This window comes from Manis javanica, chromosome 15 (assembly GCF_040802235.1).
Source record: "Manis javanica isolate MJ-LG chromosome 15, MJ_LKY, whole genome shotgun sequence".
Lineage (NCBI taxonomy): Eukaryota > Metazoa > Chordata > Mammalia > Pholidota > Manidae > Manis > Manis javanica.
In genome coordinates, this window is record NC_133170.1 from 11,101,110 (window position 1) to 11,124,300 (window position 23,191).

Below are 23,191 nucleotides of genomic sequence, written 5' to 3' on the forward strand. Positions count from 1 at the left end.
ATGAGGGAAAGCATTTGGTATTTGTCTTTCTCTGCCTGACTTATTTCACTGTCTTTGCACATATTAATGACATTCTTCATGACAACATCACAAAGAGAACAATAAATTACATATTAAGAGCATTAGATTTAGACTTAACAGCTGTGTGACCTGAAACAAGTCACAACTTCATCAAGCCATCTACAAAATAAGGATGATATTATCTTGCTATAGTAGCTAACATAATTTTATGAGAATTCTGCCAGGCACTTTTCTAAATGCTTCCTACACAGTTTACTCAATCCTTACAGCAAACCTTCTGTACTAGGTACTATCTATAGTTTATAGGCTAGGAAACTGAATTGCACTTTATTAGCCCATTAGGTCTTTGGCAAAATGAAATAAACTATGCACATAAAGAACTTAGCCTAGTACTTAGCATATAGCATATTCTCAATAAAGGGTACTTTTTAAAAAAACTCATTTCCATTTTGCAGATGAGGAAATTGAGACCCAAGGTTAAATAACTTTGCAAAGTCATAGCTAGATTCTCTATAACTCCAAAGCCTAGGTTATATCCACTATTCTGTCCTAATAGAGGTGAACTGGGAGGGCAGTATATTAGTACTCATTCTTTAAATAATGGCTTCTTTACTTTTAGATGGAATAAGGAAAAGGATGTTGAAGTAGAGCTTCGCATTTACTAATGACATTGGTATTGTTCTTAGTTCACAGTAGGGAACTAATTACAGGTCCTCTGGGGCTGAATCGTCAAAGCAATCTAAATACGGCTTTCAGAAAGAATACAAATTAAGTCAAGAATCAGTTCTATTAGCTAATTTTATCTAGAGATGCAGAATTGTAGATGTCATATTTTTACTCAAAAGTCTACTGTTCCCAGGGTTTGGAGACAACATTCCTTACCTCCTGTGGCACATTCTTTTCTATGCACATCTATTGTTTCTGGTTCCTCTTTGGCTTCCTAAAATCATAAAGAGATTTTATTGCTGTGCATAGAGTGGAAATCCCTAACAACCAATAATTTTCCAACTTCCTGTCCTCTCCTAACCCTACCCTGTTAAAAATACTCTACAGGATTCAAAGAACTATACTAGGGGTTAGGAAGAAAACAGGACTGGCTCCAAAGTGGGTTTCCAGTCTAGTTGAGGCATAGAGGACAGAAATCTATGAAAAGCTGCAAACATGATACAAGTAGAGCCTCTGATACCATGTTATATAATTCTCACACAATGGAAACTGAGATTTTGATAAAATTAACAAATACAATAATATAGATAAAGCACTGAATCATTCTTACCAACAAAACAAACTAGGATTAATTAACAAATATGTAAGATATAGGTAAATAAATTCTCTGCAAAGGGAGAAGAGAGACCATGTCTTGAGAAGCATGGAAAGTCTCTGCAGACAAGGAACATTCTAGAGCTTGGTGGACAGGTAGGATTGGATGCATGAAGAGGTGAGGGTGATTGAGGACAATTACATGCAGCTTTCTAGAATTGTTGGGGAAATTGGGACAAAAATAGTTGCTAAGATTGTGTTAGGCTTTTACTCCATTATTGATACATTTTAAGGTCACTGACCAACTCTCCTCCAAATGTATCTATAGAACATCAATCACAATAAGAAGGTACAGCCTGGGGAAACCTATGGGAAAGCTATGCACATTTTTTAAATGATAATTATATGACATTCTCAGAAATTTTCCATGAAAATAAGTTTAAGACAAATTTCCTTTGTAGAGCCATTGATATCACATGATATAATTTTCACATAATGGAAACTAAGATTTTGATAAAATTAACAAATAAAGTAATACAGATAAAGCACTGGATCATTCTTACCAACATTAAAATATTAGATTTTTGAAATCCTCCCTCAACCCCACACCATTTCCAGCTACGGCATTTTTTCCCCTCTCCTGTCCTTTTTTAGCCACACTCCCTCTGGGAAGATCTGGCCATGGTCGCTGCTTCCAGCTCTTCACCTCCCATCTGTGTTCAATGAAATATGTACTCTGCCCTGAACCCAGCCCTCCAAGGACATCGCCCTCCCCAGTCATCAGTGAACATCCCACTGCCAAACCCAAGGGATAATTTTCATTATCTTACTTGACCTCACTGTAGCATCTAAGATGGTCTATCATCTCCCCCTTCTAGAAGATTTTCTTCCCGTGGTTTCCCACTCCTGATACCCCACCCCCATCATGTAGCTCCTTCTCAGTCCTCTCTGCCGGCGCCTTCTCGGATTGGATGATGGGATTGTCAAGAGTCTGTCATCCCCAGTACTCTCTTCTGGTCCGCCCGTGTCTTTGGGAAATCTCACCCACATAATTGGCTCTCTGCTGACGACTCACAAATGTGTGTCTGCTCCTGAGAGTCCCATGGGTGAGGGTATGAATATTAGTACACAGCTATATAGAATCTCCTTACAGAATATGGATGTCTCGCATCAACCTGAAACTTGACTCATCTCAAACTAATATTATTTTACTCCACAAATGCTACTCTTTTTACTCTCTCTTTACTCTCGTGCTATTCTGGTCATTCTGTAGGTTAAACCATAAGCCTGGGTATCTACCTTTCCAATGCCGCTGTTCATTAGTTACCATGTGCTGTGAATTCTTTAATATCTTAAATCCTTAAATATCTCTCAACTTTGTCTCCTTTTCCTCCATCCTTACCGGATTCGTACTATCTTCATATCTCTTACTTGAATTATTACAATAGCACCCTAACAATTCCCTACCTCCTTTACTACATTTTCCAATTTGTTAATTCAAACAGTAGGGTTTTATACACTACTAGCATAATTATAGAAACCAAATGAAGAGAGGATGAACAATTAGTAATTTAGTAGCTTTTTAATAAGTTGACAAACATTTTATTTTTCAAAAGCTTCTTTATTTATATCTTTGAGATGAGAAGAAAAACCTAAGAAGGCTACTGTGTAAAACTAGAGGACTTGAATTTTCCTCTGTCCATGTTTTATAAGGGACAACCCCTTTCGGCCCATGTGCTAGCCACTACTACACTCTGTACATATTATACATGACAAAGGGCCATTCCAAGTCACATATGTAATCACTCCACTCCTTTCACTCTTAGCAATCCAATAATAATAGAAGTAAATAGTAATAAGATAGAATGCTATAAAATTTTTATCAACTTTATTGCTTCAAATGTATCCATGTCATCACCTTCTCTTAACTTGTGTTAGCCTGCATGTTTCTATTTCTTGTATCTAAGTAGGCCTAACTGAAATAATCTGTATATACTGAGGGGGAAAACACCACCATCACACGCACACACCTCTGCAAATACGGAGAGGCACTAATACATAATTAAGACCCTTGAAGAGAGGTGGAATTGGGTCTGTAGTCTACAAATTAGTGTACAATAATTATAAATTCATCCCAGTAGCGATGAGCCTTTTCTTTAAGGAATTTCATGCTTTTTCCATAAACATTTAAATAGTTATTCCTATGTTTTGTAGCAGTTTGCCAGGCACCTGCATAGCATTCAATCCCACTCACAAGTACCTCCTCCGTGACACCTTTTCTGGCCTCTCACACCAAGCATTTTTCTTTCATATCAATAACCACACTCTAAGTGCACGTTTCTTTCCTTTGTTAGACCGTATCAATCTTCAAGATAGATATCACTGTTTTATTTAACCTTGTTTGGTAATGCATTCATTTATTGAAGAGCCCTCTATTGATAGATACTTGTTTCCAGCAGACACTGGATGAATAAATGAATAAGTGCACGAGTGAACGAGAAGTCATTGGAGTCAGGAGGTCCCAGCTCTGACTCCCTTGTGTGACTTTGGACAAGTCACAAGCATGCTTTGACTTCAACTTCTTCATCTATAAAATACTGTATAATTAAATTCTATTAAGCTCATAATATTTTGAAAGGACAGAACTGGATAGTGCTTTTAAGAATATTTTGCAAACTTAGAGTTCTACCACTGTTATATTTATTGTTACATTTATTGTTACCATGTGTGTATGTTCTTACCATATTTAACATGGTTTTGTCCTCATTCCCAGAGCCTTGGAGTGCAATATTCTCAGGAGCAGGACTTTTGTCTATGAGAAAAGAAAACATGCAAACAGTGTTGGGGGAGTAGTAATGAGTAAAAGAGGAAGAAATAGCAAAGGCAGCAATATGGGCAGACAAGTGGCCCAGGCCTTAACCTGAAAGACAAATTGTGTCCTCCAAAACCTTAAAGGTGTCCCCTGAGTCACAATCAGGGGCAGAGCAGCTGAAATTCCTACAGAAGGCAGCCAGATCAGGTTTCGTAATAGAATTGACCATCTGTATATATGGCCTTCAAATAGCAGGGTTTTAAAAATCCATTCAAAGGCTGCTTTTTTAAATCAAATACATTACTAGCATAATTATAGAAAGCAAATGAAGAGAGCATGAACGATTAGTAACTTAATAGCTTTTTAACAGGTTGACAAACAGGTTTTTTAAAATTACCTATGCAAGGCTGATAAAGTATTATATTTTTCCAAAACATGGTATTTTTTGAAATAAAATGTCATCCAATTAAGAAGACTTACTTTTAATTTATGCCTTTGTTTTTGTATACTTTATTTGTACTGTAATGTGCTTGATAATGATTTTCCTGTTCATATGATCCATTGTCCTGAAATTAGTTCAGTGCAGGCACAAAGGTCAGCAGCTATATTTTTTTCTTTTTAAGAAAAAATATGAAGGATGTATTATATTTTTAAAATTTATATAGAAATAAGAAAATGGTAACCACTGTCTTCAGAGAGATAAATTGATTTTCTCTATGGAAATTTTATTTTAGTTCTTAAATTTTAAGACATTAGATAGATTCATATGTTCCATAAATGAGAGTCTGTAATGTTTTACAGTGAAATTTTCCCTCCCCCATCCATGCCTGCCAGAAACCCACTTTCCCTCTTGATAGTCAATGTCATTAACTCTTGTCTAGCTTTCCAGAGATATCTATACATATATTAAACTTTTTCCTATCTTTTTTACCACAAGTTTTACATGCAGTACATAATGTTTTGTACTTGGATTTTTTTTTCTTCAAGAAACACTAGTTCTTGTATCTATTTCTTTATATACGAGAAAAAAGTTTCCTTATATATAGTTTATGGATGCATATTAGTATTCCATAAGATGGATATGCCAAAACGTATTAACTAATCTTCTACTGATAGTTTGTTTCTAATATTTTGTTACTACAGACAGTGCTTCAGTAAATAAACTTCCACATGTATGGTATATGTGTATCTAGGATTATAGGATAAATTCCCAGAAACCAAACTGTTTAATCACAGGATATCTACATCTAGCATTTTGGTAGATATGGACAAATCCCCCCCCCAATGTTAATTACAATGTCACATTCTGTAGAGCAAAGTATGAGAATTGCTTTTCCCCTACAACCTTACCAACAGAGTGTAATCAGATTTTCCCACCTTTGTCTATATGACAAGTGAAAAATGATATCTTGCTGCTGTTTTGATTAAATTTTTTCCTATTTGGTGTGAGGTAGAATATAAAGATATTCCTGAGTTACCTGAGGACTGGATTCCATTTTTGCAATTTTATGGTTCCTGTAATCTAGCACCTATGCCTCAAATTTAACTGTGGTTCAAACAACAGAATGAATGTTCACTGATTTTTGTTCTTTTTTTTGGTGGGAATGGTTGCCTATGCTTCTCGTGAGTGTCAACTGTAGTGATGTCTCACTGGGAATGGTTGAGAATAACTACTTTGTTTTCTGACTCGAAAGGCAGAAAAGAATTTAACATATTCTCGTTACTCCTTTTACCTCCTGCGTGGACCCTCACAAACTGGCCCATCCTTTTAAACAAATAGATTTTAATTAAGATTCGGAGAACTTCCTGATCAGGTGATTCCACATCTGCACCTCAGTTGAGACCCAGTTGTCCAACCAGTCTTTGCCGTAAGGAAATTTTTAAGTCCCATTAAAATATATTGTAATTTTTGTTCTATCTATAGAATTTGGGGGGTGGGCGTGAAATGGTAACTTTATCATGTATGAAGGCTGTGGTCACCGCTTTGACTTCTTTCCTCAAGACTCTGTCTTTAAACTTCCTTTATAAAATATTACTCAGCTACCAAGATAGTTATTCCACTAGCTTACAGGTCTGCTCAGTGTTTAGGGATGAAACTAACCGAACCCTCCAGCAGCTCACCTTTGATCTTTATCACAGAAGCTGGTCTTGTATCCTCCTCTTTCTCACAGACTAATTTGCAATCAAGGTCACCAGAAGCCATATTCAAAATTTCTGACCCAGAATCTATCAACAGGAAGAAACTAACATGTGAATACTATGCAAAAAAGATTATTTGCCTAAATTCTTTTCATTTGCACACAACTCAGTAGGTCACAGAACATCAAGCTTTGGGTTATAATACTACTATTCCAGTTTTATATCTTTTCCAAGTCTACTCACCACTTGAAGTTATAGTACTTTCTGTGGATGAAGTGTGTGCAGGAGATGGGAGTGTGGAATATTCCCTGTCAAATGAGTAGAAGAAATATTTTAGAGCCTCAGGTCCAAATAATTCTCTTCAAAATTAGCAGAGTATGCATCCAGTGTCTCTCACACACACCCACACACCCACACACCCACACACCCACACACCCACACACCCACACACCCACACACCCACACAGACAAACCTGGGCTGTGGCAGGCTCTTGGAACGTATGTGTTCAACACCATTCTCCTTATGAAAAAAAGGAGAAGCAGCAGGTTCAATAATTTGACATTTTCCATTCCAGAGAGGTTGTTTTAAGCAAACATTTTCATAATGTTTTACAAGAACACATATTTACTTGGCTTTTTTGGAGAGGACAGGGGAATGGGATGGTATACGACAGGTTGATAGACATACTTCCTCAAAGCTGTACTTGTAAAAACAATCTAATTTTAAATATACTTACAAGTTTGATATTTAAAGAAAACCTGGTAAATTCTTGGGCAAAACAAATTCTACACTTAAAGGGCAGATAGAGCTTATTTCATGAACTTAAGTTTCTTTAAACAGAACTTTCTATGTGGGCGTTGAATAACATTCTATTTATGGAAATATGACACAACCTAAAACTTCTGATCTAGTGATTTAAAAATGGTTCTCAATTTTCTAGCTAGATAAATTATAACTCTTAAACATAATCCAACCCTCAAAGATCTAAGAATTACAACTAAGTTAGTACCTATTACTAGGTGCTGCAAAGGGCCTTTGCAAAATTGTGGTCTAGCCTGCCGGGGCAAGTGTTTGAAATCTCTTATGAACTTCTTGAGCTCTATCAGGAGTTCCTAATTTGGGGAGAACTTCAGAATATTAGGATTGGTTAGCAAATATATTCTCTTTCAAAAATTAGTGGGAACATAGCTTCCTCTTACATGATAAGCTTTTCTACTAAGTATATTTTCATTATTATTTGGCTTAGGAAAATAAATTAAAATTTAATTATTTAAAACTGAAATTATTTGGACATATCAAAAGTCTGCCCAGACAATGCAAAAATGAAGACATTCAAATATTCCACAATCAAACATAGAACTTCTTGTTAACTGCCACAACCAACAACGGGTTTACAAAGGAGAGATGCTCTATGTCAGACCCTGTATTTAGAATCTTTTCCAGATAATACTGACTGTAGTCACAAAAGGTCAAGGGTTATTAGCAAGAGTTGCTGAACATGTAGTTACTTAATACAATTAAAGCAGCTTACATCTTCGCAGCACAGTACAATTTACAGAAGACTTTTTTTGTATCATCTCATTTAATTATTCCAAAAATCTTATGCAGTGGGTTTTAGCAAGAAAAGATACACTTGTTTCAGGTAAGGAAAGTAAATCCAATGAATCAAATAATTTCCCAGGAGTACGCACAATGGTGGAATCAGCCTCTAAACCCAGATCTGACTAAATGCACTGTTTTCTCCACGGCAAACAGGATAGTCTCTGAGACACCCCAACCTAGGCTACTGGAGAGGCAAAGACTTTCCAATTATTGTCTTAGACTGACAGATGATATAAATATAAGCTTTTTAAAAGTTCACCTGAAATGTCTAGAAAAATCCACAAATTTGCAAAGCAAGCATTTACACCAAATCCTCATACATTCATGTTGGGCAATTTTCCCTCTTCTATTTCATTCTGTCCTTGCTTTAAAAGTCTTTGGATCAGATCATCTGTGATTGAAGCCCTTTGAACATCAATTTAATTTAATTCAGCCACTTTCATCAAAGGCCACTTTGTCCCAAAGGCTGGAGACACACAAAAACACAGTCCTTGTCCCTGAGAAGCTCACAGGCCAGTCAGGAAGACAAATATACAAAACAAGTAATTCCTAAATCACAGTCAGTGTTTCACAGAGGAAAGTAATGTGCACAGAACAGAAGAGAGAGAGGTAGTGTCTGAATGAAAGTTTGAAGAGAAATTGTCCCTTGTACCCTATAGTAGGCCCTATCTTTAAACTACTTAAATAGATTGTATTAGTAAATAGTATATGCTTATTTAATATATTACTATATATATAATAAATGAAGCTATAAAAATAGGGAAAAAATTAAATATCTTTCAGTTTCATTGAGTATCATACTTCATAAAAGTCAATACAGATTGATTCTTTGATTTTTAAAAAAGTTACATTTAACACTCTAACATAAATATTTGTTATATGGTTTGAAATAACACTAATTTCTTTGCTATAATATATAATAATCAATAATCATGTTAAGACAAAAATAATTATAATTTAATAAATATAATATCATATCATACTAACTAAAATGCTAATTTTGTCATAAAAATCTTACACCTACCAGGGTTATGGATATTTGCAATCTGAATTTAAGATGTATAAAAAAGAATGCAGTTATTTTGTTTAATTAAACTTATTTCCAATATGGAGGGAGAGGGAACACATAATTTATGCAAACTTTTTAAAAGTCTATTATTTATAGTCAAAATAATACACATAGCAAAAATACAGCTTGCTTCCATTGTGTCACAGATGAGTCTCATTTGCTGTAAAACTCTGTATAAGCCATTCTTTTGTCCTACACCTTATTTGCAAAATGTTTTAGTGAGAAGGCTTTTGGTAAACATACATTATTTATTGATTACAAAAGTAATAATTCTGTGATTTTGGAGAACTGTGATATATGTAGTAGTTATACATTGTTCCAGAACAGTTGCAAGATAAGCAATTGGATATTGCTCCCAATTCATTACTCTTTATAAATCTCACTGATCAGAACACAACTCAATATACAACATATCTCAATCCTAGATTTTCATAAATTTGGTCTAAAACATTAAAACATTTTCCCTTCTTATAAGAAGAACCAGACCAGACAAAAGCTTCTTTTTTTTTTTTTTCAAATTTAGGATTATGGCTAATGAAAATTGGAGAGAGCCCCTCAGGGAGCCTGTGGTGTGGAGTGGGAGGTGGGAGATAACACTTTTCACAAGTATGCTCTTTTCTTCCAGCTGCTAACGTCACCTCTATTCAACCCAGCATCCCACACAGGCGAGCCTGACTCACACACAGCAAATATAAGAGCTGGGCAGATCATGAAAAAGATAATCTTCTGAATATATTTTAAAACCAAGGAAAATCAAGAAATTGACTAAAAGCAAGGACAAGAAAGTTTAGACGAGACTGACTTACGTGTCTAGAAGATTGGCTCCAGTCAATGAGTCTAACACATGCCGACAGCACAGAGCAGGAAGAATCTCTTCCTGTCCAAGCCATTCAAATATCAACCTGCATAACATTTCCATGAAAATCTGTGGTCCAGCCCAACTGCTTCTGACAGTAAGTGTCTAGTAAAGGGTGGGGTGGTCAAGGCAGTCACAGAGCACAGTGAGACAGGTTCTTTCATGGGCGGGCTCAGCAAGGTGGGCCACACACACACATACACACACACTCCGGTATTATTTCAATATTAAGATAGAAAACTATGAAGAACAATAAGAAATAACTTCTAAGATATTAATAAAGTCAATTAATAGGTCTAGATCAATTCCTAGGGGTTTTTTTCTTCTAGATGAAATGCTTCTTTATAGATTTTATGATCAGAAACCCTTCTAACAAACATTCAGGTTATCAATGTAATTTTTACTTTTTAGATCCATTTTAGATAATTGGTGCTACTCAAATAAATATGATTTTCTGAGAAAAAGAAAAACTGAACAGAAGCAATCTATATAGACTTGCTGCATTCCAACTTATAAAAGAAAATACCCTTGCCTGGACAATATTCTAAAAAGAGAAAGAATGTAAAATTGAATGTCAAAAGATGGTAACTGCTGTAACCCAAACAAAACTCAATCTCCTCACAGGTTTTTTTGTTTTCCTTTCCAATTTTACAGTAAAAGACCACCACACCCTCAGACCTACAGGACACACCCCACCTCTCTCAGGCTCATGTGCACAATAGGTATCAGTCAATTTCTACATGTCCCAATTTTGCAATTGGCCATGTTACTTATTCTCCGAGGTTACTAATGCTGCACCCACACACAGCTTGAAAGAACAAGACAATGGCCAGAAAATCTTCTGAGATATTTTTAAGTTAATTCTGTCCTTTGCCTTATAAAGCACCTTCTCCTAGTGATAGTGTAACTTAGACCGTAACATGTAATAATATGAAGGAGACCTCAAAGGGAAATGACAAGACACTATTTTTTTTGAATAGCCAACGGAAAAAGAAATTTTGTAAATAATTCTCAGGGGAAAAATACAACAAACAGATACCAACGCCAAGATAAGCCAGATAGTGGAATTACCAGACAGAATGTGGATGAACCTTGAAAACAGCACACTAGGTGTAAAGAACCAAGTCATAAAAGATCATATGTTGTATGATTCCATTTATACGACATGTCCAGAATAGGCACATCTGTAGACACAGAAAATAGATTGGTACTCTCCAGGAACTGGGAGACAGGAGCATGGGAAATGACTGCTAATGAGTGTTGGGTTTCTTTTTAGGGTGATGGAAGTGTTCTAAACTTAGTACTGATGATTGCACAGGTCTGCAAACATACAAAAAATGACAGAATTTGTACACTTTGAAAAGGTGAACTGTATATCCTGTCAATTATATCTCCATAAAACTGTTACTAAAAATGTCTTGTACATATGCATAGGAATATATCTAAAATGATGTTCACCAAAAGAAAGGGGGGGACAGGAATTCATCTTTGTAACCTGGTGACAAGGTACCTTCTGAGCTTCATGCTAGTGAGTCACAGCTGCTTTCTTCTGCACGGTTACTATGAGCCAGGGGCTTTGCCTATGTTACAAAGGGCCTTGGTGGGATCAGATCTGATAGTGGAGCAGGTAAAGGGGAGAATCAGTTTACTTGTCATAAAATTTTCAGGGAATTTCTTAATTCTTGGAGTATTTGGGGACTCACGCAGGTACTTAATCACATGTCCAGTTTTTCAAGGCCCAGAAACCCTTTGGGTCGCTGTTCAGACACAATGGTGGGAACAGCAAATAAGGAAAAAGACTTTAAGCAGAGACACCTGGACCCTAGAGAGAACTTGTCAAGCATGAGGGAGAACTGAGGAAGCTGGCCAAACCATGGAATCTGGCCACCGAAAGGAGCCATGACACTTGATTCGGGGGACACCGTGCTACTGAGCACCATGTCCCCCAGCCCTGCTGGACAATCCTGTGCCTTGGGAAGTAGAGGATAATTTTAACAACCCCGTCACAAGGAGCCCACCGAAGGGCACAGAGGCCCAAGGCGGTCAGCAGTGGGGAGTGCTGTGGACAACAGATGGGAAGCTCTGCAGGGGTGTGAGCGGCAGGAGCCACTGCCTTTCTCCACAATCTCTCAGGAGGTTACGTTCCTTCCTGAAGCCCACTGGTTGGGGGCAAAGGGGGGTTGCCCGAAGCACACTGGGAGATGCTGGCATGGACCCCTCGAGATTCTTGGAAGTGTTGAGAAGGGGCCCCGTGGAAAAGAAAGGCCTTCCAATTCATCAGCAAGTGGGGAACAGAACTGAGATTTGTCTTTCCTCTAAATAGGAACAACTTGATTTGTTTCTAAAACTTAGCTGCTGGAGATAGGTATATGCATATATGAAACATATGTACATGCATACATGTGTATTCAAATCCTCAAAAGAATCCAGCAAAGTAATATCTGTTTCATGGAGGATACAAGCAAATTGTGCAAAAACCTCCAGAGAGGTTAGGCCACTTGTCCCAGTTCACACAGCTAATAAGTAACAGAGCCAGTCTTAAATCCAGGCCTGCTTGATTCCAGAGTATGCTATGTGGCTAAAAATTCTAAGTCTATACTGGGAAAAATTCAAGCAAATACAAAAGCAAACAGAATAGAATAATTGCACTTTGTGTGCCCATTCTGCAGATGCAAGAACTATGGACCTGTGGCCAATCTCATTTCATTTATACTGTCACCCACTTAACCCACCCCTAAATTGTTTTAAAGCAAATCCCAGATACCAAATATTTCTCCCATAAATTTATCAGTCTGAGTCTCTAAAAGACGACCGGAAATAATTTCCTTCTTTCTTCTCTACACCAAAATAACCCAAGTAAATGAATTTGCTGGATCAGTAAAGTACCTGTGTCCTTCCCAAGCATGTCTCCAACTGGGCCCCATGTTATTTTACTATGAGAGGTTCTTTTAGAGTCCTCTGCTCACTCAAAGGTCCTCCAATGAGTACCACTGTCCACTTATTTCATACTGTGCTTTCTGGATAAGATGCTCATAAAGTTTCCTCTCTGAGTTTGGGAGGGTAATGAAAAATAAATCACAAGTTGTCAGGAATACCCGTCCAAAGAAAGGACTCAGAAAGCAATAGGGCAGGGCTGTCAATTCAACAAGTTCATTGAGGGTCTGCTCTCAATGCTTTTGATAGACCCTGCAGGAAGTACAACACTAAGTGAGTAGGCACGCAATGAACATCAACAGGGCAGCTACCTTACACCAAATCTATGCAGGGCGCTAAATGCGTATTGGTTAATGACCGAACAATGGCATTGCCCACCTAGCTTCTCACCTCTAACAGGAATAAATACAAGGAAACAAAGAATTACAAATCAACCAGAACATAGGTGACAACAAGGGAAGGCTAAGAGTTACTGGGGTCTCAAAGAAGGAAGTGAACTTATTTTTTATATTTTCCTGATCGGGATAGTTGAGAAGTGATGAAACCAAGGCCCGAAAGGCATGACTCTTCATGGTTCCAGAGAGACAGAGCCAGAAAACCCCCGACCTCCCCACTGCCGATACGTTAGGACGCCCACCTCAAGGAGGACTAGAGGGGCTTCACTGTAAAGCATTTCCTGCCACCCCAAGAAAGGGTCTATGGGACAGTCAGGTTTTGAAATGGGCCTTGACAGTCAAGTAGAACTTGAGAAATGGAGACGTGTATGATGTTCCGGGCAAAGAAAACAGCACAAACAGGTTTGTGTGGTACCTTCTGATAATGCACAGCACCTGGTTGACTGTCACGTATGGGAAAGGTGAGACTGTCACGTGATGGGGAAAGGTGAGAAAGTGAGGTTGCAGCCAGATTAGAGGGAGCCTTGAATACTAGGTCAAGTTGTTTGTTACGAAGGCTCTCCAGAGTAAAACATCCTATGATTTGAAGCTCAAGAGTTAGGAAAACACTATGATTTATGGGATAACACTGAGGTAAACATTGGATTATGATTTTTGTAATTTTTATGTCATACTTCATTCCAATATCCTGGACTTATTATTAATAAGACTGCTTACGAAGGTTTTTTCTAAGAAGCGCTATTTGTTCAAGAGATGGGCACCCGAGGCATGTCGGGTAGAAGGTGGGGATTTAAGGGGAGGGAGCATGCAGTGAACAGACTGCAGAGATTCTTCAGTGGAGGGAATCCTGGGAAGAGAATGATGAGAATTGGCTGCATCAGTCCCAAAGCACAGCCAAGAGAATAGTTCCTCGGAAAGAAGTGGCTCAGAGGTTGGCATGAAAACCTTCAGGGAACACATACATCTTCCCAAGAGTGAACAGCAGTTTCTACTGTGACCTCTATTAGGTCCTATTTTTTAACAGGGGTCAAGATCATAGACAAAACAACTCTGTCATATATCCTAATGACAGTGGGTTAGGAGGTCCTTACAGCTAGACAGAGTGGCACATTTCTTAGTTGAAAACTTCTTTCAAGGTACCATGAGTCGTTACTATGATGGAAATGTCAAAATGTCAAAATTGAGGGTTCTAAGAGGGGACTTATTCTTTGAAACTAGACAAACCTGGATTTGAATCCCAGGTTTGCTACCTATGAGTCAAGGGATCTTGGGTAAGTTAGTTAACCTCTCTGAACCCTAGTTGACTCGTCTGTAAAAGCAGAGAACACCTACCATTCAAAGTCATGGGGAGGATTAGTACCACGGCATGTGGAAATGCCTTCCCACAAAGTACCTGGTACACAACTGATGTTCGATTCTTCCCCCTTCTTGGTAAAATCAGAGCCAGATAAAAGGGAAATTACTAATAGCCAAACATCCTGTAAGCTTCCAAGTTCAACTTCCTTTATTAAAACTTTACAAGAACTGCTAAGTAATAGCAAAACAGATTCATTTCCTTTTTCTTTCCTTTTCTTAGCTACTCAATAGGTTGGGTACTAAGAAACAGAAAAATATCAAATACACAAACTTTGCAGGAAGAATGAAAACATGCATATAACTCACTGGCAAAAAAGAAAGAAAACCTGATTTTTAAAATGGGCAAAAGACCTGGGTAGATGTATCTCCAAAGAAGATACACAAAACGCCAAAGTAATGAAAAGCTGCTTAATATCATTTGTCATTAGGGAAATGCATTTCAAAACCACAATGAGATACCACTTCACACCCACTAAGGTGGCAAAAATCAGAAAGACAGACAAGTGTTGACAAGGATGTAGAGAAGCTGGAATCTTTTGGTAATCTGTTTTGCAGTTCCTCAAAAACCTAAACCAAGAGGTACCATATGATGTAGTGATTCTACTCCTGGGTATGCATCCAAAATAATTAAAAACATGTATTTACACAAAAGCTTATACACTAATATTCACAGTAGCATTATTATCCAAAAAGGAGACACAACTCAAGTGCCCATCAACTGTAGAGTGGATAAACAAAATGTGATATAGCCATGCACTAGAATATATTATTCAGTCATAAAAAGGAAGGAAGTATTGATAATGTGCCATGACATAGATGAACCCTGAAAACATTATACTAAGTGAAAGAAGCCAGTCACAAGAGGTCACATATTATTCCATTTCAGTGAGATGTCCAGAACAGGGGACAGCAGAGAGATGGAGAGTAGATTAGTGGTTGCCTATGGCTGGGAGTTTAGGGGAGGGGGTATAGGGATAGATGGTAATGGGTATGAGGTTTCTCTTGGGGTGATTTAAATGTTCTAAAATTGATTGTGGTGACGGTTACACAAGGCTATGAATTTACTTGAAACAACTGAGTAACTTTAATTGATGAATTGCTTGGAATGTGAATTATATCTGAAACAGAACTGTCTGCTCCATTTGATTAAGAAAGTCATGAAGATCAGGCTCAGACTGTAGACCAAGGAAGGCGCTCCAGACCTCTCCCCATGACCTAGGATGTCTGCCTGACACTAAATAACTAAATAAAGTATTGGGTAGAGAAGTATCATTAGTACGTAACTGCAGCAAAGGGTGCTCACTCTCTCGGCTTTGCCTTTGTGACAATTTACCAGTATCTTAAAGATTTTCTAGTCTTGACCTTAATTCTTAGGGAGTCGATGGGACCTGAGACTTCTTAGAGCCATTAGTGAATTTAAATCTCAAACCACCCTGCCTCTCAAGCAGAAAGTACAACACACTTAATCCAAATCTCCTTGAGTTAATAAAACAGAAGGGCTAGAAAGTCCTTCATGACTGAATTTTAATTTCTTGCCATCAAAGGCTGACATATCTCATGCATCTGAGTTTTGTGGTATAAGATTCATGCTTGCTGTATGACTGTCCATACTACTCAAAACAAGATGAAACAAACAATAACAGAATACCCGTGGTAGAGGACTAGGATACAGAAGTACTAAAAACAAAGGTGAAATACAGTCCTATACTCACGTCCATCCTCAGGTCATCATTCATCCTGACGCAGCCTGGAAGATCTTCTCCTGGGTGAGGACCAGATGCAGGGCCTGGGTACCTAGCAAGAGAGTAAAATTCCTTACTACAGGTAGAAAAATTGCGAATTTCAGCAGACACTAAACTAAACATAGTTCTCCCCGACTCTTACCAAATTTCGAATTAAGTTCATGGCTTAAGGAATGAAAGAGAGCTCTAACTTCCATCAGATAGAGGTTACAAACCATAGAGAACCCATCCAAAAATGAAAATGGAGGTTCTGCAATTCAGTCTTGCTTCTTCATCCTGATTTCATGGTGGGGGAGTGGAGGGACACTGCTCACAAACCCCAGTGACATCTGTGAACTTTCCCTAAGGAAGATGGGCCTGTGTACTGAGAAAGGTAAGTGAGCAGGGGTGAGCTCCAGGAGAGGGTGCGGCAGGGACAGGGACAGGTTTCCAAAGTCTCGTTAACTTTGAATGTGAAGGAATAGAAATATGATTGAAGCCTATCTGTGTACAGGTTAAATTAGCAGTCTGCAGTGTGTCCCTGTACAGTGGGAAACAGTCCAGGAAGCCTGATTGGTCTTTTACATTTTAGAATAGAGACTAATGAAATTCAAAAGAGCAAGAAAACTGCACTTTAAGAGAACTGTAGAGATCTCTGTTTTACAGTTGTCAACTTTCAGAAACAGAAACTACACAGTAAACATTCCACCAACAAAGATGTTATTCTCTCAGGATATGAAAGTCTAACTTACTAAAGTTTAGGCAACCCATGAAGTTTTGACTACCCATGAAGAACAGGGTATGTTTTGCTCTTTTAACTTACTTGTGTCTTCCAGTCACACCCAGAGCGCCACCCTCTGGTTCTCCATATTTGGGCCTTTCACATGAAGCATGGATTCCACTGGCTACACGTGAGAAAGGTGTCAATTCCAGTCTTGGAATCGTTGTAAGACTATCCAGATGCAAGACATCTACAGAACAGGAAAAAATAAAAACAGAAATTTATTTCTGGTCCAAACTGTATTATATAAATTCTTTCCCTCTTAACAGAGTGGGCCATTTCTGAGAAAACAGAAGTCAATTCAATTCCATTAACATTTTAACATGCCCCCCACCCCCAACCATGATGCCTGGTTATATGGGGTGGAAATGCCAAAAGGGAAAGAAATCAGGAGGCAGGGTTGGGATGGGGGAGACAGAAAATGGTTGCCCCCTAAGCAGCTAGAGGGATCAACAATCTGCAGCCAAAGGGCAAAGTCCAGCCAGCTGCCTGCTTTTGTAAATAAAGTTTTATTGGAACACAGCCACACCCATTCAGTATGGCCCGTGGCTGCTTCTATGTTACCACGGCAAGCTGAGTAGTTGCTGCAGAAACCATATGGCCTGCAAAGCCTAAAATATTTACTATCCGGCCCTGTGCAGAAACAGCTCATCACCTCCTGAAGACAAAATAGTTAGACATTGTGACTGGAATCCATTAAAGAGTGATGCAGGAAATAGGGTGACAAACTGCTTTTTTGGTTTTTGTGTATGTGGGGCGGGGGGGGGATTTGTTTGAGGAAACTGTCGTGCTAGGTATTTTCCTGAGTATAGGCTGCATCAGCATTTAATAGAAAAAAACGTAGGCTTTGGAGTCCATCACAATTTTCTAGTTCAAATCTCAACTCTGCCATACACCAATTGTGTCATCTGGGCTAAATAACTCTGTCATTCTGAGCCTCAGGACTGCCATAGAAAGTGAAATTATGACCTTAGGTGAATTCTTAACTCAAGGTTCCTCTGTTTCCTTACCTTTAAAATGGGAATGACATGAGCATCTACCTCACAGAGACAGAGTGAGGACTGAATGAGTTAACAGATATGTTAAGAGCAGAGAAAGGCCCCTGGCACGTGGCAAGCATCTTTTAAGGGTTGTCTTCCTTGTTGGTGTGTTGTTACCACTGAGTGTGAGTGAAATCATCTCTATAAAGCACTCATCTGTTGCGTGACTCAAATGGCCCGTCCATTAGTGGTGGTTCCCCTTCTCTAGTTGAAACAATCCACAGATCACTCTCCTCTCTTACTGTTTTGATAATCCTCCCATTTCTTTTGTCATTTCCCAACCAGCCATTAACATTTGCTTTCAGTCACATCCAGGCTGTGATGAGACATGTCACTCATCTGAGCATTTCCTAAGATAAAGCTTATTGGCCTGACGTTGACTCATAGTCCACAATTTGACATACAACCTGCCCCAAATTTCTGCTCTACTGTATCCCAATGCTTCTTGTTTCCAGAATGACTTGTCCAGCTTTGACTCTTCTCCAAAAACTTAAGGCTTTTGCCTTCTTACTTCTGGGTTTCCCCTCTCATATCCCATTTGGAATACTTTTCTATGTCTGTTGTTTTTCCAAATTCAACTCATCTTTCAAGGCTGGAGTTTGACTTCTTCTATGGAGCCTTCTCTGACTTCTCTAAGCCCAGGCCTTATGTCCCCAATAATCTGTGAGCTATTTTAGGGCTTATTCTTCATCCTACATCATAGGGGCCTTGTGCAGAGTAGATGCTCGAACATATGTTGATTGACTGAATGTAAGGGTGAATATCCAAGTAGTCAGCAACTCTTCTTATACAAATATAATTGCGATTAATTATTTCCCCTTTCAGAAAGAGCCCCAGTCCCAGTAGGTGTAGGACAGAGGCTATCCATGCTTACCCAGCAGAGGTGTGTTACCAGCATATATGTTTGAAGGTCAAAGGTGTCTGCTGTGTTCTTGCTTCTTGACTGCTCTATTGATTATGGTAACACTGCTTCTGAACAGAAGACCAAGTAGTATTAGCTATCTAAAAGGGTGTCACAGAACACATAATCTATTCCCTTCATCTCCAAAGGTAGAAAAACAATCACTGGTGTCAAATAACCCTGTGAGAGAGGTTGGAAGGAAACTAAGGATGCCAAATAACAAAGCTTTCATGCTTTTGATCAACGAGTACACCCTGTGAGTGACGTGTAACTCTTATTAAAAATCACAATTTAGTAATTCAGCAGAATGATAACAACATCAGTTCCCAATAGTCAACATTTTCATTTAAACATAGGCTTTGGGGAAAGGTATGGGTGAGGGGCAAGCCTGTTACATAATTCTTCATGACACTGCAATCAAAAATTTTTAAATATTAGATTGCCTAGGCTCTACCAGGGTTGTGTGCATGCACATGACAAAGGAAAAAAATAGGTATCCATTGCTTCATCTGATAATCTCTCGAGAAAAGCAATACAGTTTAGAGTACTAAGACTACTCATGGAGACTGCATTTAACTTTCTATTTTGGCATCATAGTTGATTCACAATTGGCACTTAAATACTTTCAAAACGCTTAAGCTTACCCATTGTTCTTGAAGATGTAGTTGAATCCTTTCTGTGCCAGACAAGGGGCCACAGTGAGGAAATTCCTCATCTAACCAGCTCTGTCACAGGAAAATGGCAGAGTATATTCAATGACAGAATGATGACAGAGTCAAAGGTACAAGGTGCATTAGACTCAAGAGAAGATACGATACTACCCAGGGAGGGTAAAAGTGACCGGGTCTTGATCTCATGTGCTCATTTAAGGGAATAAGTTTGTAACTGTACACCTCTCATTGCATTTTCCCCATTACTTATCCTAGGAATGAAATCCAAAGATCCAGAAGAGGCACCTGAATGGCTTTGTCATGGAAATCCTTCAGCACACGCAGAAGAAACTTATTGGAGATTTAACTCAGAGCAGTGAAAATGGTGTCTGAAAACTCTGTGGCAATAAAATTATGGCCTTAGCCTAAGAGGTTGACATATATCTGTCATAACAATACAAAATTTTGTTGATATTCTGGAGAAGATTAAAGCATATTTAAATATGGAGGTTTTTCCAGTTCAATTCATTAAAGGGGGCTTTTCAGGCATTCTGCCTCACGTAGTCTCCCACGTGACTAATTTCTTTTTCTGCTTTAACAGATGTGCCTGCATTGTGCCCTGCAGAGTTCCATGCAAATATCGCCCTTCTTTCTTCCCTCCTGCGGCCTCTTCCTCCAGTGCCAACTTTGCTATTTCTCTTAGGTTCTGTACTTATGAACAAAAAGGAGAAATTCACCAATGTCATAAGAGACAGAAATCCATTAAACTCTACCACGGATATATTGAGATCTCCAGGCAGAAGGGAGTTGAAAGTTTAATGCAAACAGGAGAAAAAAGAGAGAGTAACCATCAAAGCCCATTCAAGAATAAATGTTGAAGACTATCGGAAAGGAGGTGCCTGAGACTAGAACACTGGCCCTTTGCTAACAGACGCGGTAAATTCTGAAATGCTGCTTTCTTTGAAAGATGTTATTAGGAGCCACTCATTCATGAAGGTTCTTCCCTCTCGTTTTGATAAAGCTTTCAGTGGATAAGAGAACCAAGTCCACCAAAGCATATTCTTCTAAGTGCATTATTCAGTTTCATGGTTAAAATTACTATAGATTATCTTCAAAACCTTACACAAATTGGACATCTTTCCCACAGTACCCACACATCACAGAGGTCTGCTTTATTTTTAACCTGAGACAGCAAGCCATGGGGTCCTCCTTTAATTAATTTCTTCCTCAGGGACTCAACTGTTGCTACAAAGAGAATTTCTAACCACTAAGTCTGACAGTTTGTAATCCCCTTTCCCTTTAATTTATTTAATAAACTCTTAACAGCTTTCAGTTTGGGGTCTGAGGAAAGGAGAGAGAAAAACGATGACTTCTGGCATTCTCAACACATGACTTGGGAAAATGGAAGAGCAGAGAACAGAGCGAGCTGGAGCAGCTCACCTGTTCAAAATTCACCCTGAGACATGCAAGTGAATTGCCTTCCAGAAATGAGTCTCAGAATGCTTCCATCTTAAAGCGGGGGTACTTCTTAGAGGCCATTCAGTCCCAGTGCCTGCAGAGGTAGAAACCTCCCATCAAAAGCTTCTGCTTGAGCTTTGAGAGAGGGCAGCCCCAGAATCCGGAATTCTGCAAGCAGGTCTGAGATCATAAGACACTGCAGGCCAGAGGATTTACATGGCAACTGGTTATTTGTGTTGCTGACATCAGTCTCAGCACAGGGGCAAATTAATCCTGAAGTTAAAAATGTTTGTCTTTCTACTTAGTTGAAACCTGCCTCTCAGTAACTGCCAAATTCTCTTCTCTGGAATAATGGAAATGGGAAAAAAATACCTATTAAACTCTTTTGAGTTACACAGTAACATATTACTTCTTTGACAACCCATACTCTTTGAAATAAAGCCAAGAAAAGAACATAAGTCCAAATCTTTTGAACAACCAAAATAGATGTTGACATCCATGCTCTTTACTCATGTGACAAATCCTCACACTTCCACTCAGACAGTAGGCTCTGAGTTTATGCATAATTCTCACAAGCTTGCCTGCCTTCTCAGCCCACAGATGATTAAAAACAAAAATGAAATCAGGGTAAGAAACTCTGCTACATGGAGGCATATTAATAGCTACCACTATTTTTTTTTTAAAACACTAATGGCCAGGAAAATTAACAGCAGATACTCTGATGCCCAAAACACATAGAATTCTGGTGCTTCTTATTTTCAAGGCCAATAGTTTTATATCTCAATAGCCTGAAAAAAATCCTGAGCCACGAAAATAATGCTAATTATATGGGAATATACATAATCTAATTTTAATTTTTTTTTCAGGAGAAAAGGCTTGAAAAGCTTTAAATGTGTGGAGAATTACTCTTATTTTGTAATTTTTTTTTTTTGGTAGAAATACTTTCCTCAACCAAGCTTGGCATAGTGTCATTAGGCCCACTAGGAGGAAAGTATGTATTTTTTAGAAATATTTCTAACACACTTAAATAATTGAAATTTTAAAGAAATTGCTAATACTCAGAATGCTAGTAAAGATTTTATTTTTAAGAATTATCTGTTAACTATATTAAGAAATGAAGCTCCGTCCTCCTCCTCCTGACCTACGATTCAACACCACCAGCCAAAGATTTCAGAGTGGCCAACATAATGCTTCTGAAGGTTGTGTATCTCTAAAACACTGTCTTTGAATTTCCAAATTAAGCTTGTATTTAAGAAATAATGGGTTATATAAGACTGCCTAAACTGCCCATCTGTCTTCCCACCAGGCCATCTTGGGTTTTAGAAATAGTCCATCTCAAAACATTCAAATAGTAAATCTTATTTCAACAGATGTTTTATGCAATGTGTAGCAACTACTTCCGTATGTTTCCTAAGGCAAAACCAGCTGGTTTATGACCCTAATTTGCATGCACCTTTGCATTTTTCTTTATCTGTTTATAGTTGGCCCTGCCATGTCTCCAGGACATTTGGGTTTCACATGGAAGTAAAACAATGCCCACTGTATCCCCTGCTCTTGCGATCTGCAATGCCGGATGGGACCGTGTGTCTTGGACACATTGCCTTTGAAGGAAACTGAGATAAAGCAAACCTTCTAAGTGACTATGCAATGAAGCTTTCAGGCCAAGGCCCTGAAATTCCTTTGCTGTTGAAAATCAACATAATATTAGAGCTGCAATAATGTTAGCAACTAATGAGAGCTGATATCTATGTGTTACCTCATGTTCTATAAAATCATGCCTTTAAAATATCAGGGTTCATTGAAAATCACAGACTAGGGGAAAATAATTCATAACACGTATATCTGTCAAAGAACTTGTATCAAAAATACGTAAAGACCCTAATTTGCATGCACCTTTGCATTTTTTATCTGTTTATAGTTAGCCCTGCCATGTCTCTGTAAAGAAATCCTATAATCCAATAATGAAAGGACAAATATCCTAATTTAACAATGGACAAAAGACTCAGATACTTCCCAGCGAAGCTCACAGAGAAGTATCTATTTCACAAAGAAGTAGAGAATAGCCCAGCAGTACATCAAATGAAAATCACAATGAGAGACCCAGAAGAATGGCAAAAATGAAGAACATTCGTACCGACAAATGCTGTAGCTGCGGAGCACCTGGAACTCCCACACGTTGCTGGCAGGAGTGTGAA

General features: G+C 38.4%; 1 protein-coding gene across 2 annotated transcripts in view; it reads right to left on the reverse strand.

Moving 5' to 3' along the window:
* The window catches only part of IRAG2 (inositol 1,4,5-triphosphate receptor associated 2), a 42,032-nt gene that overhangs the window by 14,347 nt on the left and 4,494 nt on the right, over positions 1-23,191 (reverse strand). Inside the window, exons 2-8 of one of the 2 annotated variants that reach the window (XM_037020418.2) lie at positions 16,990-17,137; positions 16,158-16,239; positions 6,706-6,752; positions 6,476-6,540; positions 6,215-6,319; positions 4,023-4,093; positions 904-961 (exon numbers count right to left, since the gene is read on the reverse strand). In XM_037020418.2, coding sequence (XP_036876313.2) covers positions 904-961; positions 4,023-4,093; positions 6,215-6,319; positions 6,476-6,540; positions 6,706-6,752; positions 16,158-16,181 — 370 coding nt within the window. In that variant the 5' untranslated portion in view covers positions 16,182-16,239; positions 16,990-17,137. Of the gene's footprint in view, positions 1-903; positions 962-4,022; positions 4,094-6,214; positions 6,320-6,475; positions 6,541-6,705; positions 6,753-16,157; positions 16,240-16,989; positions 17,138-23,191 lie in introns of those variants that run through there. The other variant, XM_037020417.2, reaches the window with a different exon arrangement.